Below are 17,379 nucleotides of genomic sequence, written 5' to 3' on the forward strand. Positions count from 1 at the left end.
AACTAGGGCGAAACCGGTCCTGGGTTGCTTGTGTTCTGGTTCAGGGAGGACCTGGCTTGGCAGCTGAGTCTGGACTGTTCCTATTGGAGCCGGGTCCAAACTGGTTTTCATATAGCTGGGTCCAAACTGAGGTGTCATGTTGTGCAGAATAACAATGGACTGGGATGCGGCCCGAGTGATTACCAGTGGCTGAGATTAATGCAAGCATTCCATCCATCACTGTTCTGTATACTTATGTGTCGCCCTAAGTGGGACGGGTATGACCAAACGTTCGTCCAGTGCACACTGTGTCACTGTAACCAAGCAGTGCCTGGCTGGCAAGCCCATAACTAGGGCAAAACCGGTCCTGGGTTACTTGTGTTCCAGTTCAGGGAGAACCTGGCTTTGCAATTCAGGCTGGACTGTTCCTATTGGAGCAGGGTCAAGACTGGTTTGCATGTAGCTGGGTCTAAACTGAGCTGGCATGGTGTGCAGGGTAGGCCTGACTGATTACCAGTAGCTAAGTTTAATTTAAGCATTCCATCCATCCATGTTTTGTATATTTATGTATCTGGTCGTCAGCATCCACCTGTCCTCATATGGTGTACCAATGAGGTCTGAACTAAGTATTGTAAACAGTGCATAAAAACACAAATAAACCTGGTCACAAACAACAACAATCGTGTACTGTGCAAGGCTCGCCTCATAGAGAATGGCTTGTGGCCTTTGAGAGGATGGCTGGCGACAGATGCTGCAATTTCTGGCGTTTGCCTTTTCCCTTCTGCTGCTCCTTTTTTAAATGAGTTAAAACTGAAGCCCCGTGATGTCAGGTCAGGGAATGTGTAAATCCATCTTGGTTGGGACAGAGTTCTTATGATGCCTGAGTGTTTCCATTCCATCAAGGCTCACCTTGAACCTCAATTAGTTTCCTTCCTAAATCCTACTTCCAGCTCAGCCACGTGCAGCAGTATGTGAATGATTGTGTAAATGAATATGTGTAATCATCCTCTGGTTGTACTGTGGAACACTGTCCTTACATATGTCAGCTGTGATGTCTCATTCTGGCCATGAGGTTGCTGTTCGCCCCAGAGCCAGTCTGAGGGCTAGGAATACTCAGACATAGTTCAGAGCTGCAGTGGCTGCCATGTTCCTGGTCTTTTGCTGTCCTTCCACTATCCTTACTATGTGATCTTGCACTTTGGGGCTTGAAGGAGACTTTGCTAGCCTGTGGACAGGGGACACTGCATCCTTCTTCGACATGTTGCCATAGTATCGATTTGCTTGCCGTGTGTATCAAAGGTAGCCGACCCAGCCTTATGCCACCCTCATGACTTGAGTAATAAAATGATAGCCGACCAGCACTGCTGTTTTTACTTGGCTACCTTGGAGAGTACTCGCAGGCACCATACCAACAGAACCTGTACAAAAGTAAAACCCAGACAGGGCAGATTTGGAGGCATTTATTAAATTATGCTAAAAGGTCTCGCCAAGGAACCAATCCTTACTCGCTCTCTAGACCTAATATAAATCCTCCTATCCGGATCTCACGCAATCTCTGGCTATCATGAAGGAAGATGAATATATGCTTAGCACAGCCTTGTGTTGACAAAGACCGCATAAGGATTCCAAGTACCAAGAAGCCAATAGAAATCTCTGATATTGTTTATAGAAACAGACTGGAGATCATATATTTTGCAGATGGAGGGTGACAGGTAGTGATGATATTATTGCAGCTGGGTGAATGATTGCAGGGGGTTGAGTGATGGGAGCGGAGAGATGGTATTTGGATGTGCTGAGGGTTGATAGCTAATGAATGAGAGTTGGTGATTGATCACTGAAAGATTGACGGATTAGAATTGTCAGATCACTGCTGACTGTTGGGGCTTTTTTGAGGAGGATTGCTGGGTGAGACATGTTAGATGAGTATTATTAGTTGGGGGTTGAAGTTGATTGGTGGTTGAAAGATGGTGATAGCATGTGGTTGAGGATTGATGTGAGATGGTATGGCAGACAATAGTTGATGTTTGATGGTTGATGACTGAGCATTCTCAGTTGATGGTCGTCATTTAGAGGTCGGAAGGGGAGGACTAGTGATTGTGGGTTCTTTTGGTATTTAAGGGCAGGGGTTGAGGATTGATGGTTGCATGGCACTTGTGGATGAATCACTGGAACACTCACCCAGTAGAGTGATGATGCAGGCTAGGATGGCCACCAGCGCCCCAGTGCTCAAGCCGGCAGGAGACATGTAGGGCTCTGTGCTGCAGGAGAGCACCGTACCATCATGCCCACACTGGCACACGCTCACCGTCAGGGTGCCTGTGCTGCTGAGTGGGGGCCGCCCGCTGTCCGTCATCTCAATAGGAACCAGGTACACATCCCTCCTGTGCTGGGACAGACGGCTCTGCTGTAGGAGGATGCTGGCACTATTATCTAAGGAAAGGAGAAAGCAAGAGTTTGTTAGCAGGACCACAAGGACAGGGAGGGATAGACAGAAGGGGGCGCTGTAAGTAGGTAAGAGGGAAGGGGACAGACAGGTGGGGAAGGAGAGAGAGAGGTCAAGAGTCCAAAACCCGGCTCTGTCTCACCCTTGTCTAAAGGGACTTCTGAGCTATCTCAAGGCTGAACCCAGGATGCTGGACACTGCCCACTCTTCCCCTCCCTAATGACGTTTTGCAGAAAGTAGAGTTAAATTTATAAAGCACGGCTGCATTTCACAGGTCCGACCAATTGAAAAAATGCAATCTGCGAGTAAACTCGTCGTTACTTCCGGTGATTTGCTGATTTGCATACTTGCCTCCTTCTAGGCTCTCTGCATACCTGTGCTTGTTGTTTGTAGGGTTGCCTTGCTCGTGTTTACCTTTGTGCCATGGATACAATACAGATACATTTCAAATACGTATAGCTCGCTGGATTGCTCTAAACGTTCAAACACTCCTTCTCTTTTGTCTAGTTGTCCCCCTTTGGAACTGAATCATAAGCAGGTGGCCGGATTCGTATCCAGGGGAATGCACGTGTAATTTGTGTATTGTGCAGGTCCGCTTCAGTGAACAGAGCTCTCGTTTATCTCATGAAAGACAACTAATCACCTAGGATTGTTCGTGTGCGTGAATCCGAAGGAGGACGATGTATAGCGTGGATGTTTTATTGAATACAATTTTAAAGAGAGCCCGGGGCTCCCAACGTGCGATTCTAGGCGATCCAATTTGCTTCATTGTTTGTGCTCAATGTTCATTGGCATTGCAATGTGGGAGCGCCTGCATGTAGCTCGGTTCTCAGAGTGACCTACACACAAACATATCCTCACCAGAGCTGCTTTACTAGACTTTATCATTGCTTGTATAATGCTAAATAGTGTACCTCAAAGACAGAATGATATCTTGGTTCCTTCATGGCTACATCATCAGGGCATTCTGGAGGGAATTAGCTACTCTTCTCATGAGTCTTTCTAAGATTTCCACCTGTTTGGATTCACAGATGCTGGGCATAATCACTGTCTTTACACGTCTGAGGTTACATGATGCTCATGATGTGGAGAAGTGTGGCTCAAATGGTTAGAGTTGCAGACCCTGATGCAGAGGTCTGGTCCGGGACCAGGGTTCAATACCCTCCTCGGTGGGTCTTGGGCTCAATTTCCTCAGACCTGATAATTCTCGCCTCGGTGACTATTCTAATCATGGGTTCCACTCTGCAACTCTGGGCAATAACTTGCTTAATCTCCACAACGGCCCCATCAACGCTGGGATGCCTGGCTTCACCTTAGGGGTGCCCAGGAGTGGACATTCCACAGGGAAAAACCAGGAAGGGTTCGTAAGCCGTATACGGACAGCGCCGGGACACCTCCGTTGGAGGTAGCTGTGCGCTTTACAAATGGCATATACATTTACAATCATAGCTCACCTGGCCATCTGACGTGAAGGATGTGGCACACGTCTGAGGTTACGTAATGCTCTGGGTCACCAGCAGGGCTCACCTCTGAAGTGCACATCTGAGGTTACGTGATCCTCTGGTTCATCATCATGGCTCACCCTCACATGGCCATCGGAAGTGCACGTCTGAGGTTACATGATGCTCAGGTTCACCAGCAGGGCTCACCTCTGAACTGCATGTCTGAGGTTACGTAAGGCTCTGTGTCACAAGCAGGGTTCACCAGCAGGGTTCACCTCTCCACCTGAAGTGCACAGCTGAGGTTACATGATGCACAGGTTCACCAGCAGGGCTCACCTCTCCACCTCAAGTGCACGTCTAAGGTTACATAATGCTCTGGGTCACCAGCAGGGCTCACCTCTCCACCTCAAGTGCACGTCTGAGGTTACGTAATGCTCTGGGTCACCAGCAGGGCTCACCTCTGAAGTGCACATCTGAGGTTACGTGATCCTCTGGTTCATCATCATGGCTCACCCTCACATGGCCATCGGAAGTGCACGTCTGAGGTTACATGATGCTCAGGTTCACCAGCAGGGCTCACCTCTGAACTGCATGTCTGAGGTTACGTAAGGCTCTGTGTCACAAGCAGGGTTCACCAGCAGGGTTCACCTCTCCACCTGAAGTGCACAGCTGAGGTTACATGATGCACAGGTTCACCAGCAGGGCTCACCTCTCCACCTCAAGTGCACGTCTAAGGTTACATAATGCTCTGGGTCACCAGCAGGGCTCACCTCTCCACCTCAAGTGCACGTCTGAGGTTACGTGATGCTCAGGTTCACCAGCAGGCCTCACCTCTGAATTGCATATCTGCGGTTACATGATGCTCAGGTAAACCAGCAGGGCTCGCCTCTCCACCTAAAGTGCACGTCCGAGGTTACATGATGCTCAGATTCACCAGCAAGGTTCACCTCTGAAGTGCACACCTGGGGTTACATGATGTGCACGATAACAATCAGAGGTCACCAGGCCACCTGACATGAAGGATTCGACACACATCTGAGGTTGTGCGTTGGTTCATCATCATGGCTCACCCTCACATGGCCACCTGAAGTGCACGACTGAGGTTACATGATGCTCAGGTTCACCAGCAGGGCTCGCCTCTCCACCTGAAGTGCACGTATGAGGTTACATGATGCTCAGATTCACGAGCAGGGCTCACCTCTCCACCTGAAGTGCACGTATGAGGTTACATGATGCTCAGATTCACGAGCAGGGCTCACCTCTCCACCTGAAGTGAAGGATTTGGCACCAAATCATGCAGTCCAGATTCTGAATGCACTAAAGACAGCAACAGTTGGTGTCAACCAGTGTGTCTTCTTGTTTCCAATCGATACCTGTAGTTTCTTGACCAAGTGACTCAAGATGCTTTGCAGCAGATCTTGTAATGAACACTGTGGCGGCATAGCAACATCTTCTGTCTTGTTTTATTGTTTTATTTTTGACACAATTTTAATTAATCAAGAAATAAAGTTAATTAATTCACAAAAACAGACAGAAAAAATAGATATAAAGAAACTATAAATAATGGACCACCATCCAATGTGATCCAATATTGTCATTTAGGGGTTCTGGTGACAGAATAAATCACGAGACTGGATGGTGAGTAGTTTGCCAATGTCAAAGACCAATAAAGGACAACAATACATATGTTAAGGCTTATATATTTATTATGTTACATGTTTATTTTGGAGATAGTTAGCTAGAAACGTATTTTTTTAAATATGTAAGTATGTTTTGAAAATAGTAAGTGAAATTCCAGACCATATTGTTTTGTTGTCCGCTTGTCATGAAAGTGCCTCGTTGGAAGACTCTTTAAAATTCTAAATTACAGGTAAAAGAGATGAAAATCACTTGAGATACTCTGTACACTTAAAGTGCTGTCTCGAAGCAATGTGATGAGATTCTAGTGGCCCTGGCACTCAAGTCATCTTTCTAGCACAGCAAATTTTACGTATTTGCCTCTATTTACGTAGGAATAGCGGGAGCAGTGTTCACTGACTTTTGTACAGAAAGAGGAATATCAACAAAATAATGAGCTCCAACAACAATTTTCTTAAGGGCTTAAATGCTTGGGAAAACTGTCACATTTTATTTATTTTACAGTATATATTTTATAGTTAAAACATATTATTTCCAATACGTTGTTACTAGTCACCAGGCTTGGGCTTGCTTGCACGAGACTCATTTTTGATCCCTGATGCAAAGAAGAATTATGCTGTGTATATTGTTGAAGGCTTTGGGCACAACGTTACAGTGGCAGACGCCAGCTGTGATCAAAATGTAGTGGCAAATGAAGCAAATATGCCTGGGGATTCACCAAAAATGTCACTCAAGTGTGCGGAGTCAGCAGATATGTCCTGCTTCCCTACTGAGAGTTATCATTATAGGGGACGAGAGAAAGAAGGAAATGAGGGCTGGGGGCAGGAGTGAGAATGAGAGAGAGGTAGGCAGAACCAGTGTGCTGAACCTAGTGGCAAAGTGACCCCTGAACTCATGAGCCCTACTGTCTTCTAGTACTAAGCCTCCGCAGCAGCCGAAAGCAGAAGACCCCTTTCTTAAAATATGGAGGAAAAAAACCGGCTTCACCGCTGGGGGAACAAAAGAAAAAGAGCAAACGCAACTGGAGAATAAAGTGCACTTTTTAGATATGAAACGAATGAAATATTATATTTAAAGCGTTACTTCGTGGATCTCCTTAATTCAGTGGATCACTCATTTAAGAGTGCGGCTACAAGAAATGAAGAGAGCCCTTCTGGATCTATGGATTACAGGAATTTGCTATAGACATTGATTTGCTAAAGGAGGTATCTGGTTGGCAGACAGGAAGAGACCATGTCTGTGATGTAACATGGGCCCTTCTTGTAGACGGCCGTGTTAGTGATCATCAGGGGCTTTAAATGATTGTGTTTTTAGGTCGAGGACCGAAGGCTGCGCGGTGGGAGATTTAATGTTTTTAGATATGGGGGCTTGAACCCGCCCCTCTCCTCCATTGGCTGGCTTCCTAAATGGAGGCCAGCCATTGGAGGAGAGGGGCGTCACTTGGTTCAAGCCCCATCTCTTTCGGATTCGGGGGCGTGTTTTTTGCGTTCTTTGAACCTGTGACGTCATCCGTCACTCAGAACGCAAAAAACACGCCCCGATTCCGAAATTTGAGGAGCTTTGCGCCGCCATTTTTTTTTTGGGGGGTGTTGTTGTCAGCAGCACCTAACAGCCCCTGTCAACCCTGCAGCAGCTGAACACAACATTGTTCATTTTTGGCGGTTTATTGCGGAGCATAGAGAACCGTTTCCAGTTCAGTGGAGAAATGAGAACATGCTGCACAAAGCGAGCATTTGATGTTAGCTGCTAGTGGACCACCGAGCTGGCGGGGCGTAAGACTCCTTCCCTGCCACACGTCGGGAAACGGACGGACCCTTGGAATTAGCTCTCACCTGGCTGGTGGCCAGCGGGCAGCCCCTACCCCCCACCGGACTCCATAGGCCGAGCACGACGAGTTCTTTACCGGCTGCGGTTATGCGGCCATCTCGCAGTGCAGGCCCTGGTTACAAGTTCCGGGAGGGGTACGCCTGAGAGGGACGCTCTCTGCCCAATTATAACTGGTCTGGTGCCCCTGTACCTGGGCTTCCCGCTGTGTGAACGCACACCGCACTCTACCGGCTAGTACATCAAATCAATAAAATCACATGAGGCTTGGACTGCAAGTGCAGGGCACCAGCCCCGCCCCCACTCCCCCATTACCCTCTTTCGTGGCATGGCGGAGAAAGGAATGTTCCTCTGCTTGCATCCCCCAGCCTCTACTCTTTCCTCTCACTCTAACCCCTGCTTCATGTCACTCGCCCCCACCGCACACCTGAAAGCAGATTTGTACCAGGACCTGAGATGCCTCATGCTGATTGCATCCGGGTATGACTATTGTTCCTCCTGTGGATTGCATCCAGGTATGATTGTTAACAAGTCCTGATTTCATCTGGGTATGATTGTTAACACGTGCTAATTGCATCCGGGTATGATTGTTATTCTTCATGCTGAGTTCATCCAGGTATGCATGTTACCACGTGCTGATTCCATACGGGTATGTTATTCCTCATGCTGATTGCATCTGGGTATGATTGTTACCATGTGTTGATTGCATCTGGGTATGATTGTTATTCCTCATGCTGATTGCATCTGGGTATGATTGTTACCACGTGCTGATTGCATCCGGGTATGATTGTTATTCCTCATGTTGATTGCATCCGGGTATGATTGTTACCACGTGCTGATTGCATTCGGGTATGATTGTTATTCCTCATGCTGATTGCATCTGGGTATGATTGTTACCACGTGCTGATTGCATCCGGGAATGATTGTTATTCCTCATGCTGATTGCATCTGGGTATGATTGTTACCACGTGCTGATTGCATTCGGGTATGATTGTTATTCCTCATGTTGGTGTCAAATACTCATGAGAGCAGATGTATCTGTGGGAAACCACCTGGAAACAGTATCTCAGTCACATTTATTTATTTATAAAGTTTTATATAGCGCGAACTTGATCACGAAGTTTATCAGAGCCTCTAGATAAATTCAGCCACCTTGTAACCGAGGCAAAAAGGCAGCCACGTTGTAATCGAGGATACTTTAGAGTGGTTGGCACCTGAGCTGAAATTGCAATAAGTATCCACAGAGTACCACGGTTTCTTTCCTTCGCCCGTAGCCAGGACTGATGAACATTGGGGCCGCTGGCTGGTGGAGCTGAATAGCCTTTATATTACATAATGCCTCTATCTTCCACCACCCTACACTTCCTGTTCTCTAGGCTCTGTGTGGGTGGCACTGTATGTGTGTGTGGGTGGCTTTGTGTGTGTGGCTCTGTGTGGGTGTAAATGCAATAGGTCATGCATTTGCGAGCGATTAAGCTATTGGCATTGTAAATGACAATGCCATTTATTTAACGATTAAGCTATTGGCAATGTAAATGACAATGGCATTTATTTATGATTTAAAAAAAAAAAAAGAAATGTCATGAGCAATGCCAATAGCTCTACCTTTAATGATGTCGAGACCATTGCATTGTAAATGCTTGTTTTTAACTGTGAGCCAATGCAAGTTTTTCAAATGGGAAATGATGGATTCCTTCAAGGGTTATTCAGAATAATTCCTGCTGCTGCGTTTTGAAGAAGTGTGGGCAGAGAACTCCGCTCCGCTGGTGGACCTTGCGGATTTCGTTCCACTGAGCCCCCCCAGTAAACTCCCCGCCTCCACCCACTCCCAATAAATATTTTAAAAAAGAAAAAAAAGATTACGATTTAAAAAAAACACACTTACCTTAATCGCGGCGTCTCCGGCCTGCAATCCTCCTCCTCGCTGTGGTCTCTCCTGCAGAGACCCTTATGTCAGACGTACGTCATGGTAGAACTGCGCATGCGTGCACAGTCCTACCACAATGTACGTCTGAAGTAGGGGTTTCTGTTTGCAGAAGAGACCATGGCACGGAGGAGGAGAGCAGCCCGGAGACGCCGCGATAGAGGTAAGTGTGTTTTTTTATCACATTGTTTTTATTATATTTACTTATTAGGGGTGGCGGGAGGTGCGGAGTAGAGCTTCACTGAGTTTTTGCCCAACTTTGTGGAGTTCTGCGTAATGCAACTACGTCAGCTCCGCCCGGACTTAGTTTTGACCCATTTGTAACTTACAGGTCAGAAAAGCCAGCAGGACAAGGTATAACGCATTGCATAATCTAACCTGGAGGAGATGAGTGAATGCACCATTGTTCGCCGAGTTTGATCAGAGGCCAGTTTTGACATTTTCTTCAACATTCTTAATAGAGTAGAACAGAAGGCCACTGTAAATTGAAGTTGAGGCTAGAAAGAAAGGTCTTATCAAATTTGATCCCTTCATTTCTGACTGTAGAAGATAGAACGGGAGGCTCTCCCATTTCTTCTGGTCACCAGGATGAGCCTAAGTCGATGGGATGTTACCAAAGTACAGTATTTTGGACTTCTCTGAGGTAGGCTTTGCACAGCTCTTTTCATCCAGCTGAATACTGTTCTGAGGCAGCCTTGAAAGCTTTCTTAGAGCCCTTCAGGGATCAAAAGAGATGAGAGCATCAACTGGGTGTCATCTCAAGGCGTGTGGCACAGGGAGTGAGAATCCACAAATGCCATCAACATTACAAGTTGGACAACAACTGCTTGCAGGTGGAGGCAAGCTGAGGCATATCAACTTAGAGCAGGTGGAGGCATGCAGAGATAAATCACCTTAGAGCAGGTGGAGGCAAGCAGAGATAAATCACCTTAGAGCAGGTGGAGGCAAGCAGAGATAAATCAACTTAGAGCAGGAGGAGGTAAGCAGAGATTAATCAAATCAGAGCAGGTGGAGGCAAACTGAGGCTAATCAACTTGGAGCAGGTGGAGGCAAGCAGAGGTAAATCAACTTAGAGCAAGTGGAGGCAAGCAGAGATAAATCAACTTAGAGCAGGAGGAGGTAAGCAGATATAAATCAAATCAGAGCAGGTGGAGGCAAACTGAGGCTAATCAACTTGGAGCAGGTGGAGGCAAGCAGAGGTAAATCAACTTAGAGCAGGTGGAGGCAAGCTGAGGTAAATCAACTTAGAGCAGGTTGAGTCAGCAGAATTAAATCAACTTAGAGCAGGGGAGGCAAGCAGAGATAAATTAACTTAGAGCAGGTGGAGGCAAGCAAAGGTAAATCGAGCATGGGCATGTGGGGGGTTAAGCACATGACATGAAGTTTTCTTATTTAACCTTTTCGCTGCTTGAGAGAGCAGGTGAGCAGGAGCAGAAGTTGACCAGTAGTATACAACTGGTGAGCGATATGAAGGAAAGAAGGGCGTGAATAGTAAGCAGTTATGATCCCAGAGAGCCTGAGAGTCCACAGGCACATGTCTAAGTAATGCAATTTAATGGAGTTTCCTGAAATTCATGAGATTGGGTGCAGGACAGGCAGTTGCCTGAACAAAGCCCTGCCCATTCCAGCAGCCCTGCCCCTTCAGAAGCACTCTCATGGCTGGAGAGGTAATGTGCTCAAATGCCCCGGCACCTCACCGGACCCTGACCTCTTTAAAAAACGGTGGGTTTGGGGGGAAATTTCGAAGGTCTGCACAGCAAAGGGTGGAGAGGGTGATGGGAGGAGATGCTCATGTCAGGAACTTTTGTGGGTGAGAGGACAGTGATGAATTTGAGCCAGAGTTTCCAGTGGGGGCACTCATTTTTGGGAACCAACACTTATTTTTTACTTTTCAGGCAATTCCCAGGAACAAGAGAGGGAAAAACACATAAACAAGAAAAAAGAGGCTAAAGAAAGAGAAAAACCATCACCAAGATACAAATCGGGGACCTGCAGGGGTAACTTAAAGAAGCAGACAGTGTCTAGCAGTGGATTTAAGAGGCCTGAGATGATTCAGCACTACCAGCCTTGGTATTCTGCGCCAACAGTGGGCTTCTGAGCAGCGCTTTGGGCACCAATACTCATTCTTTTATTAATTAAGCACTGTAAGAGGAGGATGCACGTGTACTAGCAGGAAGGGGGTGGGTGACATGCATGCATGCTCGATTGTCTATCGACGGATATCTGAATGCTCATGTGATGAATGTGTGCCAACAGGAAGGGGGTGGGCGACATGCACGCAAGTGCAGGGGTCTGTGAATGGATGTCTGAGTGGACATGTGATGCATGTGTACTAGCAGAAAGGTGGTGGGTACCATGCACGTCCCGGATTTCTCAGACTGTGCTGGCTAGAAGGGGGTGGGTGCAAAAAGAACAAATGATGGACAGAATGCAGAACAATGTCATACATTCACCTCAGTACAGAGATCTGTGCCTAATTCCATTGCTTTTTTTGCTCACCATGCCATTCCAGTTTGGATCCAGCCATATGCAAATCAGTCTTGACCCTGCGCCCAATGGGAACAGTCTAGCCTAACTGCCAGACCCTCCCTGGACTGGAAACAAGCATCCTAGGACCGGTTTTGAAGTTTCACCCCTCATCAGCAAGATAGCTGGACTCCAATGGCATGGGGAGCATGTGACCAACATCTGGGAATACCCGTCCAACTTGGGGTGACAAATGCAAAAAGAACAATTGATGGACAGAATGCAGAACAATGTCATACATTCACCCCAGTACATAGATCTGGGCCTAAATCCATCGTTTGTTTGCTCACCATGCCATTCCAGTTTGGACCCAGCCATATGCAAATCAGTCTTGACCCTGCGCCCAATGGGAACAGTCCAGACCGAACTGCCATGCATGTGTGAGCACTGGTCTGTGCATGGATGTCTGAATGCAGAGATGCATCTATGCTAGCAGGAAGAGGGTGGGTGACAGAACGCATGCACAGTGGTCTGTGGATGGATGTCTGGATGCACGTGTATCTCATGGAAGGAAGGATGTACGCAGTTAAGCGGAAGGGGGTGGCATGCGCGTGTGTGCAGAGGTGGGCCGATGAGTCGGCGCTTTGATGCACGTGTGCTCACTCCTACCTTTGTTGTCGCGGACAGTGAAGTTGCGGTCATTGGTGAGTCCGGGTAGGCCACGGAAGAAGAAGGGCCTGTCGTTGCTGTGGTCATCTGGGTCCACGGCCCGCACCACCTGGACCAGCTGAGGAGAAAGAGAGATTTGAGAGGCCGGGAAGAGAGCTATGGAAAAGAGATAGGGAGTGGAAGGGGAGGGCTGGGTGTGGATAGAGGTCCGAGGCCAATGTAAGGGGTTAAGGGAGCAGGTGATTAGGGAAAGAAGGGAAATGTTTGGGTGCAACGAGGACGGGGAAGAGGTCGAGGGTTCGAGACACAGACAAGGAAACGGAAAGAGATGCACAGGCTGGTGGCTGCATAGCGTAGCCACAATGAGATGCCACATGTGCGCCAACAGGGCCTATGAAGCAAGTACTTACTGGTTGTTATCAAGGTCCTCCCCGTCCCAGTCCTGACCAAAGAGGGCAGGGTGAGGAGGGAACACGGCCTGGGTCCCTGCGCCGCTGCACGGCCGTGAGTGACCCTCGCCGTGCAGTCGGTGCACCGCCCTCCGGTGCTGTCCAGCAGACATTCCCTCCGCGCAGTATTCCATCCAGACACGCACCTAGACTCGCTTCAGGGTCCACGTGCGCTGCACTACAACGACACTGCTGGAGGGGGCGAAGGGCCCTCCATAGCCTGACCTTTCTGTGCGGCTGGTGACCTTTCCAGCACCGCATAAAGGTCAGAGCGCACACCTCTGCGTGCAGACCTGACACCTCGCAGCCGCCCTCGGTGGGGAGGAGGGGGGCGGCGTGGGCTCCTGGAGCACGCACCTGACGTGAAATCGAAGGTGAGGCTATTATTCTCAGCCTGCCCTGCTTAATCCGCACTCCCAGCTCCAGGCCCTCTGTGAGTAATGGGCCAGTCGCGCCAGGACGAGGGAGCGCGGGCTGTGAAACCCAAAGAAACCCGGCCTGTGCGCGCGCCGCACCAACCGTGCACGCGCACCAGAGGCGACCACGGGCTGCACCGGTGGGAGGCACACGCCGTGGCTGTTTGTTCCAGTACTAGGCCGGGACCAGGGTAGCGAGGGGGGCCAGGGCACGACAGGAGTGGGTGCAAGTGGGCCTCGGAGGTGCTCGGCTCCCAGTGCCATCACAACACTGGGTAAATAAACCAAGCTGGCACCAGTGCAGAGAGGCAGGGGCACAAGCCAGGCCAAGGCGCCGGACGCCAGACCTGGTGGATGGAGGGGGTGGGCGCACGAGGAGCAACCTAACGCGGGGCAGAGACCCCTCAGAATGGAAGGGGCGTTGGGAAGCAGAGGAGACCGGGGTCTGAGTGTGCATTTACCAGCTTTATCACTCAGTAACAACATGCACCTAAAACAAGCCAAACCTAATCTGTTAGCAGTGTTAGATATATTAAAAACAAGAATAATAGTATTGTCAAGATATAGAACTGAAAACGTTTCAATTCTGAACATATAAAACTATAAAATAAATATTGTGTGGAAGGGATAGTGGTCTTCGAAGCCTCTCCATTTTTTCTGTTCTCTTCTTCACATCAATGTGATCTGCAGCCTTTCTGTCAGCCACTTACTCCCTTTTCTCTCTACATCTTTCTGCCTTCCTCCATATGCACATTTCATACATCATCTCTTACCTACTCACACAGAACATACTCATTCAACTGCGAGTACCACATTTTCTTTTACTTTTCTCCTGTCAATGCTTCAGTAGCTGTGTACCTCCTTCCCGCACTTCTGCTTACAGCCACAATTACAACTGGCACATTTCGCCACTGCTCTTTGAAGAGAGGCCAAGGACGGGATGAGCATGCCTTCATGAACCACTGATAGGCAATCAGAGAAACTTGAGCTAATATCATACTCTATGCAGAGCTCCCAATCATGGCCTGTTATAAACACCCATCCACACTTTGAACGCATAGAGACACCTATAGGTGAGCCAGTTTGCAGTAAACTCTACACCATATTAATATGCTGCATGAAAAAATGACAAACACTGCAACCTGGGAAACGCACTTACTATTACAGAAGTAAGTTAAGTAAAACGTGAAATGTAAACCGAAGGAACTTCACTGACCTGGTTTCCTGTAACCGTTTTTACAGTCATTGTTACGAAAGCAATCTGTGCGTTTCCTTGTAAAGGACCCCGATATTGGCCCGCCAGGTCCAGTTTCAAAGTCAATTATAAATTAACGCTGGGTCTTAGAGCCAGAGGGACCCGTATCACTCAAACCCCCACTCTTCTCAGAGATTATTACCCCCCCCACCCCCTTCCCCCTGATAAATATTACTGTGTAGTGAGGGGGGGGACGGAGGAGCGAATACTTGTCGGACAACCCAACCAAAGAAACAGGAGCTCTCGTTTTCCTTCCAGAGGGCACACGGGGACTTGTAGGATGCAAAACTACGGAGGCCGAGATGGATCTTCTCCTTGAAACCATGGGATCCCTGGGGAAGCTGAGCCGGAAGACAGGGAGTGAAGAAAGTTCTATAGTGAGTTGCAGGGATGCATTCCTGTAAGGTTGCACTGTTAGTAGTTGTCTTCTATAGCAGAAGGATGAGGGAGTGTGTGGTGTGCCACGAGGGAGATGGATAGGGGTACTACATTGTTGAAGGTCAGACGTCATGGGTCGAGTGTTATGCGAACCTGGCTAGGTCAGATCGCTTCATACAGTAAGATGGAACCAGGGAAGGGGAAAATAGCCGGCAGGCACACTAAGGTGGCCAGATGGCAGCGAAAGGCTTCCCATTTTTGCAAAAAATGTGGGATGTGAATATTGTTCACATTTTGCCATCACTCCGGCCACTCTTCCCCTGCATCTGTCCTCCTGACATACATTACCTTTGGTCTCCGGATCCCATCTTATCACCCTGTTGCAGGGACAGAAGGTGCACATAGGTATTCCAGGGTACCCTAAGTGCACTCTGCTGCGGCTAGCAGTGTGAGTGCATCACCAGCTCTGCCCCAGGGGAGAACAAGCATTCCCAATGGTGTGGCCAAGCACTGCTTTAAAAAGGCTTGGGCAAAAAGTGTACACTTGGCGGAAAGAAGGATTTTAGGAGCAGACCTCCCCGCTACACAGCGAGGGCTGGTGCTCTTGATGATTTCCATATATTTGTATTTGCTGGCAAGGCTAATTTTTCCTAATTCAATCGCAAGCCCATCTGTCGCTGGCACATGGGTGAGAAGAGTGCGGTGTACCACGTCTGGAGGTAGAAAGGAGGGCATGGCAGGTGGGCTGGTGCAAGGAAGGGCTGTGGTACAGTAGTGGGATGAGTGAAGGATGGTACGTGGAGGGGTGGGAGCAGTTATACTGCGATGGAGGTAAAAAGGGTGCAATGGTAGTGGGAGAGGCATATAATGGAGATATGGGGAGCAGGGTGCTGCTATAAATGCCCAGGTATGTATATAAAGTGCCTTCTATACACTTTGCTTTTTTCCTCAGCGCTCCACATTTTTTATATAAATATTTTTATATAAATATCCAAAAGAAAGGGTGATCAAATAATTTATCTAGGATTGGAACTGGAAATGGTACGAAAGAGAGATGCTGGGGTGGACAGCAAATGGACCGATATGAAGGAGAACTGTGTATGGAGAGATGGAGAATGGAATGGAGGATGGGAGATTAAATGACAGACAGATGTTTAAAAGGTAGGGTAAAGGGAGGTGTATCAGGGATGCCACGATGCAGATGTAATGCATGGTATGAAGGATGCTCCCCTGAAGGAGTGCACCATAAGAACAAAGCCCTCCACCTAAGGCAAACCCAAGAAACCAACACCATCTGGCAAACCTCACTCAGGAAAAGAAACCTAGCTGAAAGAAGGCCTCATAGCACTAAAACATCTACATGCCTCACACACAACTTCAGCAGAGAATCCTTAAATGTAAATTGAGTCCTGTAAAATTGTTCAAGCTCTGAATCAATCCAATATCAGAGGCCTCAGTACCTTAGTCTACACCATCTACCAGCACCTCAGAGACACCACAGAGAAGATCACACACCCCGTCGACAACACTACCAGCCTTAAGATGAGGTTCCTTTTAAATCTGATGGGGCAGGTAATGACACTTAGACAAATTAACTTTCCAGACTCACTCAAAACTTAACAGATCATTCCTTTAAAAAAAAGGAAAACCTTGACCCTGACAACCACATCAAACACTGTCTCTTTACATGCCTGCTTTACCAAGACAGTCAATAGGGAAGCAGCTGAAACCAGATACAACATCAAATCCACCCCAGATGCCTTCTACGTAACATGTCAGATGTTAGAACACTGATATGCCAGAATCAATAATCATCCTTTTTGCTCAAAACAGACAATGGCGTCATCTGCTTCCTGGTGCACCTCAATCTTTTAACAATATTTTTTATGATTTCTTCATTAGAAGAATCTTCCTCTGCTGGGACTAGGGAGTGGTTCATGTAACACTGTGGCTGTAAAGTTTTACACCATTCCACAAGCCTCTGCTGGTACAGGGAAGGGATTCATTTAATGCTGTGGTTGTAAAGTTTGGAACCTTTCCATCTTCCTCTGCTGGGAAAGGGAAGGGATTTATTTAACTCGGTGGCTGTAAAGTTTTGCACCTTTCCATCTTCCTCTGCTGGGACAGGGAATGGATTAATTTAACACTGTGGCTGTAAAGTTGCACACCTTTCCATCTTCCTCTGCTGGGACAGGGAAGGGATTCATTAAACACTGTGGCTGTAAAGTTTCGCACCTTCCCATCGTCCTCTGTTGGGACAGGGAAGGGATTTATTGTATTTGACTCTGTGGCTGTAAATTTCGCACCCTTCCATACTTCTTCTGCAGGGACTTGGCGAAGAATGAAGCAAGGCTGCGTTCACTCTAAGACACCAAAGATTTGTTGATCGCTTTCACTATCAACAGCAAGCAACAGCATGTGTAGACCACCCAGGGGGCAGCAGTATGCACATATGCATGAACCTGGCAGAGGCAATCGCGGGTATAACCAGGCGCA

The 17,379-nt window shown here is 47.9% G+C and overlaps 1 protein-coding gene across 1 annotated transcript in view; it reads right to left on the reverse strand.

Annotated features, from left to right (window-relative positions):
• CDH24 (cadherin 24) overlaps window positions 1-17,379 on the reverse strand; it is a 722,601-nt gene that overhangs the window by 52,037 nt on the left and 653,185 nt on the right. Inside the window, exons 10-11 of the mRNA XM_086923669.1 lie at window positions 12,386-12,503; window positions 2,158-2,409 (exon numbers count right to left, since the gene is read on the reverse strand). Coding sequence (XP_086779795.1) covers window positions 2,158-2,409; window positions 12,386-12,503 — 370 coding nt within the window. The remainder of the gene's footprint in view (window positions 1-2,157; window positions 2,410-12,385; window positions 12,504-17,379) is intronic.

The sequence above is a fragment of the Lissotriton vulgaris genome, chromosome 5, assembly GCF_964263255.1.
Source record: "Lissotriton vulgaris chromosome 5, aLisVul1.2, whole genome shotgun sequence".
Classification (NCBI taxonomy): Eukaryota; Metazoa; Chordata; class Amphibia; order Caudata; family Salamandridae; genus Lissotriton; species Lissotriton vulgaris.